Genomic DNA, 12420 nt, shown 5'->3' with positions numbered 1-12420 from the left:
ACAAAGTTCAGAGGAAAATAAAAATAGTATTATCAGATTCTGTTTGTTTTCATGGGATAGATCACGAATATTTGAATAAATTGGTGGGCGACTGGTTTTGATACATGGGCTATATCCTCGAGATCAGCTGATAAGTATTTGATGTTTCACGAGATTTTCAAACTTTTTTTAAGCGAAGACAACCGAGTCTCGCATGGATTGAACTACACAGGTCAACCCATTTTAGCTTTTATTTATGATACGCCTTTTTCTTATATTTATAACTTTCGCTGCCGAGTCCACATAGCTCCTTACCAGATAGGACTGTACACAAATTACTATGCCCGCAAATATCAATAAACAAGCAATAAAGGTCATAGATATCATTGAGATTTTAATCTTTACTCCAAGATATTATTAATTTTCAAACCATTTACAATGCGTTATTTCATAACTTTCTGTTTATCAATGACCAATCAAACTGTTAGTTTAAGCACCCCCCTAATCTCAGCGAGATTCGTCAAAAGTGAAAAATTTTGACGTCCGTCAAAAACTTTCGCTCTCAACGAATCTTGCTGAGATTAGCACATCCCATAAAGGGCTCAGTTTTGTATAAGTAATTTTACTTTTTGTCAGACCAACTGTTTTCTGACTTTCTGTTGGAAAAAGGAGATAACCAGGTTTCGATATATTTTAAATCTTTATGTATGGACCAATAAAACTTGTCAGTGATAAAACATAATAAACGTCATAAAATTTGGTGGTATCAGTTTTCACACCTCTGAACTTTCTTTTCTTCTCGTTGTATTGCCCATATGGAACACAGATCCACATCAACTTTTAAAATACTGTATGCTATTTTATAATAACTTCTGACATATATAAAATACACCTTTCCCCACCTCTCACAGATAAAACTGCTGTCGGAGATCTAGATCTATGTGTATATCAACATAGTGTAACAAATGATGACGAGTATCAAATATGAAAAGGAAAATACATCGTAAAATGTTTTTGTCTAAAACAATGAAATAAAATATTATAAAATGTACACAAAAACTAAGTTCCTAGACTTAGCAGACTAGCACTAGTACACAACACAATCAGTGCATTGCTTTGTCGGTATTCTCTCCTCAATTAGAGTCTGATTTCTGTTGAAGACACTCCCTCTGTTTTGACAATTTTCCCTTCATGGCAACTTTTGCAGCCTGAAAAAAAAGACAAGATTTTTGACATTTGTTATGAAACTTTGTAGAATTGGTTAAAATAATTTGAGATTAGAGGGTCATGAAATTGTGAGCTTTTCAGCTCTTTTCTGAGGAACTGACATATTTTGACAGATACTTTTAGAAATATTTTTTTTTAAAAACAAATCATGGAAAAAAGATCACAGCTCACTGTAAATAACAGAGTACGATGCAATATAGTGAGCTGTTATAAATAATTAGTACATGATATTGCATTAATGTGATGCAAGAAGACAGGTAGAAATATGCTGAGACAGTGACATGCAAGTATAGACTACCTACCTCCTCAGCCGTCAGGGTGTGTCCCTCATCCACCTTGGTCTCCAACAGCTCAATCTGTCGGAGCTTCTTCTCTATCTTCTTCAGCTTCTTATTGAGATCTTCCATAGAGTCTTCTGATCCCTCATCATCCTTCACATAGCCTAAGTAATAACAATTATTTACATTTAAACAATGAAGCATCAAGAACAAAATAGCTATTCTTTATGTTGAGAATGTTGCTGCTAATATTATAAGTAAGATTTTTTCAATTTCTCAGTAAATTACATAATATTGTACAGTTTTACAATTAACGACATCACAATTGTGATGAAAATAATGACGCCGGACTTCTTACCATTATGGTTCTGTTGTGGTATTGTGGGAACCACAAAGGAAGGTGGGGCGGTCCCTGCAAAACATCAAATTATAATAGCCTGATCTTCCCTTTAAAATTTTAAAATACACTTACGGTACTATTTTATGATGAAACCAATAAGCAGTACTTCCACGCATTATTATTTCACATCACAATTAAGCCACAGAAATTAACCTTTCGCACCATACAATTTGTTATGCAAATTATGTATGTTCCCAGTAACATTTTGTTAACTTACCATTAGTTGCCCTGCTTCCTCTACCAATTCCTACACTAAACACTGGGCTGCTAGGCTGGTTCTCTGATCTAACAGTGGACTGGGGACCAGACTGGGCCATGGAGGCAGCATGAGGTACATGACCGTTCTGGTAGGCCACTCCCCTCCCCAGGGGCTGGGATGGGTGTCCGTTCATCTGGGCCATTGTTGTTCCTCTCCCCGTGGCTGCTGTTGTGCCACGCCCCCTTCCTCTTCCCTGTCCAGCTACGCCTCCAACAGAGTCGTTTCCTGAGCCGTTTTGACTGCCTGCTGTAAAATGCATATAATGATGTACTGTAAAATCAGAAATATTTTTTCAATTTCAATGATAAAATCCCTATGAACCATTTTATATCAAATGTTGTACAAATTTTGCAGAAATTAAAATTTATGCTTCTATTGTATATGAAATACGTTGATGCAAAACGTAAGAAACAAACATTTGTCAGTACCTGGTAGTCCGCGCCCTACTCCCGCCATTGACAGGGAGTATGCAAACACTGTCGATGTTAGCTGAACAGACTTCTTCTGGTTAGGAAGATAGGTCTGAGCTGCAGTCTTGGGCAGGCGGAGCTTTGGCTGTTCATCCTTCAGGTGATCGTAGTCAGATGGCTCACTGTACTGAGCGACATACCTGGAGAAGCAAGATTCAATTTACTGAACTGTACATGTATAGACCAATCAATAAACTTTTTAAAATAATTTTTTACACATTGATATTTTTATCAATTTTAATTTGGCACCACTGTGTTATATGAATGCTGTGACAGGAAATAACTCATAATCCACCAAAACACTGTTCCTTTAATGAATGAAACAAGATATCTGTGGGCCAATGCTCACTAGTGATACCCCCGCTCTGATGTGGATATGCAAAATAAGCAAAGTTGACATTTAACAGAAAGCTGGCATCCGATTGGTACAGAAATATATCCCACAATATGGCATGCCTTAACAAACACTGTGTAAAAATTACAAGCATCTGCGATAAATAGCTGCTGAGAAATCTTTGACGAAAATTTGTTTGAAAATTTTGGCTAAAAAAAAACAAAGTCATTATTTGACAGGAAGTTGACGTTCGATTGATACAAAAATATATCCCACAATATGGCATGCCTTAACAAACACTGTGTAAAAATTTCAAGCATCTGCGATAAATAGCTGCTGAGAAATCTTTGACGGAAATTTGTTTGAAAATTTTGGCTAAAAATAAACAAAGTCATTATTTGACAGGAATTTGACCTCCGATTGGTACAAAAATACATCCCACGATATAGCATGCCTATACAAATACAGTGGGGCCTCAGATATCCGGACGCCAGATAACCGGACGCTTCAGTTTACGGACGATTTTATTTGGGAACAGATTTGTTTATACATTATTTTGTCTCATTTATCCGGAAATTCGCGTTCCGGATCCGGACAGTCTGTTTTTACCACAAAACACTTATTTACTACTAATCTTGCTTCATTTAACCGGACGGTAAAATTTGATGATACCCTACTCAGTACAAATAATTACCCCTGTCAATTAAGTTTCACACCTTTTTTACGTGCTAGACCCTAATGAGTAGCTTGTATAAACACACTGACTTCCCAAATCACTTTCAAAAATTGGAAAATTGCAAACAACAGTGTATCACACACATATCACACTTGGACACAAAGAATTTAGCTAGATTAGGTTATCATTTTTGTCCGCTTAATATTTTATGACAAAATAATAAAATGAAGCAGAGTTCTTTATATCTAAAAACGTTCATATCAACAGCATGTGTTGCTACTAGTATCAACACTGGGAGCAATTGTATACAAATACATTATCATTCATGACAACAATAGATACATTTCAGATATCCGGACGCTTCACCTATCCGGACGATTGGACTTGGGAACGAAAGCGTCCGGATAACTGAGGCTCCACTGTACTGTGTAAAAATTTCAAGCATCTGCAATAAACAGTTGCTGAGAATTCTCTAACAAAAAGTTGTTTGAAAATTTTTGCTAAAAATAAACAAAGTCGTCATTTAACAGGAAGTTGACATCTGATTGGTATAAAAATATATCCCACGATAATATGGCATGCCTATACAAATATTGTGTAAAAATTCAAGCATCTGCGATAAATAGTTGCTGAGAAATCTTTGACGAAAATTTGTTTGAAAATTTTGGTTAAAAAATAAGCAAAGTCGTCATTTAACAGGAAGTTAACGTCCGATTGGTACAAAAATAAATCCCACGATATGGCATGCCTTAACAAACACTGTGTTAAAATTTCAAGCATCTGCGATAAATAGTTGCTGAGATAAATACGACAGAAATTTTTGTTACGGACGGACAGACAGACACACAAGGGTAAAACAGTATACCCCCTCTCCTTCGGAGCGGGGGTATATATATGTGTTGTATATCAAACAATAATGATTTTGTCTACAATGAATAGATAGATTTTTCAATAAAAACATAAATGAAACCACTATAGACAAAATTTTTTTAATTTAAAGAAACTATATACCAGTTTTTTTGGCATAAGCTTTTCAATAGTTTTAAATAAGCAGTTATGGAAGATCTTCATGCTCAAACACAAAAAAAGGCCCCATGACACTTACGATCGGTTTTCAGCTGGAAGGTGCATCTGCCTAGCAAACTCCTTCTTTTCAGATCGCGTCAGTCTGAAAGTAAACAACAACAACCAATGAGAAACTGTAATATTCCATTGCTCTATCTGTACAGAGATCTGATTGGATAAGGACAGTTTACCCTGGAATGACCATATGATCCTGCCGGGCAAAGTATTGAGGATCTACTCCTATCCTGGCCACCGACGGAATCTCTGTTAAACACATAAAAGTTACTGTTAACTTAATGCATTTGACAGACTTGGTTTTAAAATTGGAGAAAATTATTAACTGCTTTAATTATCATTTGTTTAATAATATTAGGTAAAATATATATAAGACTTAAAATAATTTTTTTTGTGGTTAGGAATGCTGAGTCATTATCGCTATTTGAAAGTTGAAAAGAGTTTCAATTTGATCAGGTGAGCTAAAGGTAATCTGATGGGGTGTTTTCCTCTCAGGAATTCTGACCTCAAGTGGTTATCAAAATTTTCCTTTTCCATCTTTTAAAAATGTATTTTAATAAAATCTTTATATGAGTAAACTAACCAGCATCCCAGTTTTCTTCACTTTCGATGTTAATCTGTTCATAGACGGGAAGATCAACACAACCTCTGAACATTGAAGCTTCTTCTCCGTTCTTCTTACTGCTCTCTGTAAACACAAATAAACAAAACACTATACCAGTTGTTTATCCAGGTAAAAAAAACAAAAACTCTAGAAATTTAATAAAATTACAATCACAAAGAACATGTATTTGTTGAATTTTGAATGGACCAAGAGTTATTCTGATGGGCTTACTTCGTATTCTTAGCAGAGGGGCAGCTTAAATGATACAAGAAAACAGGTTTGTTTGTGTATACATTCCAGAAACATCCAGAATGTCATTATATAAATAGTGCCTGTTTGGGAGGGTAACAGTTGAAATTGACACCCCGAGAAAACCATTGTCAACCGACGCGAAGCGGAGGTTGACAATGGTTTTCGAGGGGTGTCAATTTCAACTGTTATCCTCCCAAACAGGCACTATTTATTTTGTTATACTGAATGTCTTTTTTAAAATTTTTAAGAAAATTTTACTGCTTTTATATAGGAATAACGTGAATTCTACAGCGAACCGTACGCGCATAATTTTCGCGCATGTAACATTTTTTAATGTTACCCGTTGCCAAGTGCGTTGCTAACGCTGAGGGTAATAGTAAATATTATTAACTGCGTCTTAACCAATCAGATTTCAGTATTTAACATGAAAGTATAACAATAGACTTTGTTACCTGTATGTAACTTACTATATAGAAATCTCATCTAGTGATTTTATATGGGTGGGACAACCCAAATGTGAACAAAGAGAAGATGCAAAATCTAAAATCACGCCTGAATTTGGCAATTAAAACACTAATAAAACATGCCTAAATTTTTCTATCTAGTTTTGCAAAGGCATTACAACTGTTATTCATATTTCACATTAAACATTTTAATCAATAAGACCTGTCTTCGTGTCTACAGTGTCTTTCTATACATAAGGCATCAGAAGACCACAAGTTTCTTGGAAGAGCAAATAAAACATTATAAACAGGTTTGGTAAATAAATGTCAATCAATAAGGTAATTTTAAAACCAACAAAGAGCTTTAATGTGCTTAATTGACAGGTGTGAATAGACCAGGTAAATTTGAAGGATGTGCTTTTAGCCTTAATCTGATATCTGTGAAATCTTTACTTATTCTTATTCCAATTACCGTCATTCCTACCTCAAGCTAGTCCCAAATCTATTTCAAACTGTAATTTGACCCATTTTCTCATTCATTCAATTTATGCATACAGAATTCATCCCTCTGCATGACATACTTTAAACACATTCATACCATATTATCAAAGTACCAGGGAATTTTATGATAATTGTACATGTAACTATATGAATGCTTAAATCATCATATCCAACTTCCTGCATGCAAATGTCTATTGAAGCACATCCATCAATTCATGATATGGAAAGAACACACACAAGGAAAATAATGATCATTCCTACCATAAGCCAGCATGGGTTCGATCACAGCTTTGTCGGGACAGTTGGCCAAGTGGTATCGCAGCTCTGGTTTTGGCATCTCGTGTCTGGCATTGAAAGGGCAGGTCGCAAAGTCACTGCCTATGTAATTCTTCAGCAGGAGAAAAAATAACTTAGCATTATAACCTACTTCAATTACATTAATTCTAAATGTTTCTCTTCAAAATCTTTTGTAATTCATTGTTTAAATTCTTTTAAAAGATAAAAACAAACAAAGCTAATTCAATCATATAACACAATAAAAAAAAATAAGTAAAACATAACATATTTATCTTCCCTTTTAAGTTTCACTTAAAAACAACTTTAATTTCAAATAATATTCTTAGAGCAATAGAAATTTCCCAGAACCATATTTTCCATAAAGTACAAAAACAATTGGCAACTGAATCAATAAAAATTTAAATATCAACTGAATAATACTGACCTTTCTGCACTTCATCAGGTGATACTGCATTCTCTTGGCCCGGATCATGTGTACCTTATCATATGGACAAGGAACCATTTCCTCTGGGTCAGGAATTTTGTACTGTGCCATGGTGTCTCACTGGAACTAAACAATATGAACCAAAGATGGAGTTAATCGCATCAAACACTTTATAGAAGATACCTTGTCATAATAAATTGAGTCCATTGACACAGGAACTGACTAAAACAACAAGAGGATTAGAGCCAACATAATCTGATTGGATAATCAACATCAGGCGTTGTTTTATACTAATGTTAAGTGTGTATGTTTGCAGATTACACAGAGTGACAATGACTATTTATGTAGCAATTAGAAACATTTCCTTCACTGACACGACATATGAGCCAATTAAAATACATAACCTATAAACAATCTAGTCATTTAATCATGCATTTTAAAAAGCCACGTGACAATGCCAAATAAAAAATTTGTTGGTCTGACACCACATTATTTTAGTTTTAAAACATAAACTTCTTTCCCTGTCAACCCTGTATAAAGCACTCTAATGTACAATTAACGTTAATTGCTAACTTTATCTCTAAAATACTTCTGAAGCCCTGGCCATATTGAAACTGAGCTATTTGTCACTACGACCCCTACACTGAAGCAAGATTAGTTGAACAGCTGGTGAACATTTCACACTAGCTGGTTGGATTGAATTTCATGTACAAGTGTGATATGTTGATAACATGATTTAGCCTTTGTAGGAAATAATTTTATTTGATTTTTAAAAACTAGCTCTATATTGGTCTTGTTAGATCCTGATAACAGGTTAATCACTTGAAAACATTGAAAACATCAGGTTTGGGTTATACAAGGACAGCCTCAAATTCCTAAGTACCTTATAATGTTTAATATCTTAAAACTCGCACAGAATCAATATTTTAAAATTAGTCATACTTCATGACAGCCTCAAAGGACAGGGGCATACAAGTCGTTGTATACAGGTCCAATACAATCTCCAGATTTAGCTATATAGCTTGAAAAAGCTAAATAGCTTTATTAAGCTATTCAGGGTAGCTTCATTTAGCTTTTTTGTCATGATACATTTTTCTTCAATGTATTATTTTTTCAGTATGTTTTTAAAAAAATCGCACTTTAGTGCAGTGATAGTTTTCAAATTGAACTGTGCTGTAAACAATGCATGTAAAGATTACTCATAAGTTTGCATCTCCTTAAGAGACTTTGCACTAAAAGTTTTGGGGCAACTGATTCATGACCACACAGTTACTTCTTGAATGAAATATAAAGGAGGTCAGTTATGGTGAACAAGATAATTGATTGGTATTAATTTATCACAATGCGAAGAAATCATACTTATCCACACCTCATTGCACACAAAGTGGTGAACAGTTACCCAAACAATAGAAATATATTTTTTGCTTCAAAGTGTTTAAAAGCTGCAGTGTTAAAACGATCTTTAATTTGGGTCAAGTTTATAATTGTTTATAATTTATAATGGTCAATTGTGCAAATATGAGTTGCAAGTTAATTGCGATTTTGTGTCCATTCCTTACAATAAATATTTTCTTCAAAAACTGCATATATATATAGCTTTATAAAGCTATTTTGAATAGCTTTATAAAGCTATTAGCTTTTTCAAGCTATATAGCTAAATCAAGAGATTGTACTGGACCTGGTATAACCCCAAGGTGGAGCAATAAAGACGACCGATTTTCAATATCGGTAAAAATAATAATTTATGACATACAGGTAAATATCAGTATCTCGAACATGGGATATCTCGAATACCCCGGTTATGTCGAAGTCGGCCGCCGGTCCCGGCCGTTTTCCCTATATATTTGATTTAAAAAACTACTGATATCTCGAATACGGTTATCTCGAATACCCCGCTTATGTCGAAGTATGTTTACGGTCCCAATAACAAATTTTACCTGGGTTATCTCGAAGTGAAGTCAATTTTCCGGTCTGATAATCGCACCCCGCATGTCGTGTCCTCGTTATTCTCGCCCGCGGCAATTCACACCTTTTCTCAAGACTGATAGTCTATTAACTCCACGCTTAGCCAGTGCAGCTATCGATGACACGGTAATTGTTATAACAGCTTGGGTATATACTCCGGTGATTGATAAAACAAACAAGTTCACAGCTCCCAAAAGTAAGCACCCCTAACATTACCGATAATATGAATAATGATGCACGCTACTTATAAAGCAAACAAGTTCACGGTCACTCAATTACCAAATAGCGCAGCGTAAATTATCGTATAATCGATATCGATGCATGATCAAAGTGAACTTCTACTTAATGAATAATATACCAAAAATATATTTAATAACACACACTTAATCATGATAAATTACCAACGCGCTGATTTAAATATAACAAATTTTATTTCTAATGTGAACAAAAATCAAACAATTAACACATTTGTCTTTGGCTAAAAAAGATGGTACAGAATTCTGTACATCATTCAACAACATGTCTCAACACAGCAAAGACAAGCTCCCCACTCCCGGGCTGAAGAATTAAAGACTGACAGTGTTCCATAATATCATCATGTGTGTTATGTGATTTGACAATAGTGTGAACGTGATTTATTTATATTCTGAAAAGTTGTATACATGTACATTGTACATTATGCTTGTATGTTTGATTAACTGTTATTTAAAATAATTGTAACGTTTCATATAAATTCTTATTTAAGTGTATATGTGCAATATGTCTATAAATGTCTATAAATAAAACATCGTTTCAATATTCCGTCATTTTTTTCCCGTTCATACCGGTTCTCAAATTATAGTGCATATAAGGACTTCCTGTGTTAAAATGTCAGGACAAAAACAAAAACGCTAATGGAGTCGAAGAATTTCGACTTCGGATATCTCGAACACCTGGATATCTCGAAGTTTTTCCGTGGTCCCCCGAACTTCGAGATATCGATATTTAACTGTATTTATAAGCATGGTTTATAGTATTAAAGTCATGGTGCGAGTCAAAAATGCTTTCATTCGGTAAACACGACAGATAAAGGTTTCCAAATTAAGCTGCACAGCATTTTATGCAAAAATCATTTACTGTTCTAAATTGCAAATTTTAGGTATGAATGGGTCTTGACTCCATCCTAAAAGTACTTTTATTTAAAGCATAAGTTTATATTCATTTTTATTAATGATTTATTAAAATGGAATCTAGACCCATAATCTGTCAAAATTCGTTGTTTTCACAAGAAACATTTCATGTTTATAAAATTATTAATAACTGTCAAACAATCAAAGTTATTCAACATTCCTGTATTGTATTACCATAGCTCAGTGAGATAGGTAGAAAGAATAATCTTACTGTGACCAGGCTACGCTCAGGTCACAGTAGTTAAACCGGGTCCGTAGGACATCTGTCATTTTTTCGATTCGAACACCCTCTCATTCGATAAGGATAGTCTACAAGCCTCCGCCTATCTCATAGAACATTCTATCTATGAGATAGGCGGAGGCTTGTAGACTATCCTTATCGAATGAGAGGGTGTTCGAATCTTAGCCAAATACTTAATACGCTCTAGATAGCAATAAAAAATATGTAATGTTCATGTTCTATACACACACTGTTTATTAAACAATGTTTAATATCTTAAAACTCACACAGAATCAATATTAACTAAACATACATCTTTTGATATAGTTTTTTTTCATAAGTCCTTGATTATTTTTTTTTTTTTTGCTTATTGAAAAAGTTACAGCCACAATCCATTTGAGTTTCATCAAGATAATGTGCCATTGCTTTAAAAGAATGTTTACTTGAAAGTAAAATCGCAGTGGCAAATAAAACAAGATGTAAAGAAAATCGTTACCCGATTTGAACGAAAAATGACTCTCATTTGGTAGATGAATAAGTACATCATTTATGTGTTTGACCATCAATGGTGATGTCTGATTTACACTCAAGTCGTACACAGACCAACTCGTATACAGGTCAACTCGTATACAAAATTTTCCGCATAAAAAAACGAAAGTCAACTCGTATACAAAAAATTCCCGTATACTAAATCGACAGGAAACACACAGGTGTCGTACCATGTTGAAAAATGTTTGGGAAATGACATTTAAAAGCGGAAAGTTGGATATATTTTTTTCAAAAAAAATAACGAGGACGTATCTTAATTAGCCTTGCCTTTGAGAAGTCATCCGTTTGGACGTGCTTGTTGTTTTAACAATTATTGTTTTGATGTGTAGAAATAATTACCAAATAATAATGATTGGATTGACACAATTAATTATCGTTAATTTTTTTGTTGTAATTTCACATCGTTACCGAGTTTAATCACAATGCACAATCATACATCTATGAATTTTGCAATCTTTGTAATGGTTGATGACATCCATTTTATTCTTATATGTAATTTAAACATATTTTATTGAGTAATCAAGTGGATTAGGCAACAGGCAAAGCCTATATAAACCCTCTCCAAAATATGTTTTGTTACGGGATTTTTTTGTATACGAGTTGACTTTCGTTTTTTTATGCGGCAATTTTGTATACGAGTTGACCTGTATACGAGTTGGTCTGTGTACGACTTGACCGGACACCTGATGTCTGATAGACATGTTAACATTTCCGCGCCAAACTTTCATCATACATATTCTACTGATATTTTCCAACAAATTTAGCAAGAGAGTCCACATTAAACACTTATAGTAATTGGGTCGTCATTGCGGTTTAGCGAAACATCACAGATACTAAAGTACACGTGTTAAATGAACCCCACCTATTTGTATCTTCCATTCTGCCATTCGCGGGAAAATGGAGGGCAGGTGGTTTAAATGGTACGAATCACAAAAGTGACGTGACACTTTGCTGAGCACGATTTTTCTTTCTTACCTCTCTAAACTTTTAAAATTTATTCCTTTCTTCCATTCAAATGTTTCACTGCTCTTCCTTACCGTCCAAGTATCGAATAAACTTTTCATGCAAACTCTGACACAGTGTAAGACTCAATCAATCAGTCAGTGGGCCAGTGAGCTGATTGAATACACTTCGGAAGGTTTCGGAAAGTTGTTAACATTTAGCTATCTTCGAGCCCGATTTAAATAAGAGTAATGAAATTTGTACCCCCCCCCCCCCCCAAGAAGAAGAAGAAGAAGAAGAAGAAGAAGAAGAAGAAGAAGAAGAAGAAGAAATATACAAATAACGTTGGAC

The 12420-nt window shown here is 34.4% G+C and overlaps 1 protein-coding gene across 1 annotated transcript; it reads right to left on the bottom strand.

The window, feature by feature from the left end:
* Positions 1 to 358: 358 nt before the first annotated feature.
* On the bottom strand, positions 359 to 12265 carry LOC105333189 (uncharacterized). The gene is made up of 11 exons (XM_011436039.4): positions 12103 to 12265; positions 7225 to 7350; positions 6765 to 6891; positions 5287 to 5391; positions 4880 to 4952; positions 4729 to 4791; positions 2572 to 2753; positions 2102 to 2389; positions 1843 to 1896; positions 1509 to 1648; positions 359 to 1187 (listed from the first exon to the last, which is right to left on the bottom strand). The coding sequence occupies exons 2-11, from the start codon at positions 7333 to 7335 to the stop codon at positions 1113 to 1115; spliced, it is 1218 nt and encodes a 405-aa protein (XP_011434341.3). The 5' UTR covers positions 7336 to 7350; positions 12103 to 12265; the 3' UTR covers positions 359 to 1112.
* Positions 12266 to 12420: the final 155 nt, after the last annotated feature.

This window comes from Magallana gigas, chromosome 5, assembly GCF_963853765.1.
Source record: "Magallana gigas chromosome 5, xbMagGiga1.1, whole genome shotgun sequence".
NCBI classification, from domain to species: Eukaryota; Metazoa; Mollusca; class Bivalvia; order Ostreida; family Ostreidae; genus Magallana; species Magallana gigas.
Note: the sequence above shows the minus strand (reverse complement) of the source record. Positions and strands in the feature narration are given on the sequence as shown.

Excerpts from the sequence above, each read along its gene's own strand:
- LOC105333189 (XM_011436039.4), bottom strand. The coding sequence starts at position 7,335 with ATGGCACAGTACAAAATTCCTGACCCAGAGGAAATGGTTCCTTGTCCA. Across the intron at positions 4,792-4,879 it reads GATCATATGGTCATTCCAGG|ACTGACGCGATCTGAAAAGA; the intron begins GTAAACTGTCCT and ends GTTTACTTTCAG. Across the intron at positions 1,649-1,842 it reads ACCACAACAGAACCATAATG|GCTATGTGAAGGATGATGAG; the intron begins GTAAGAAGTCCG and ends GTTATTACTTAG.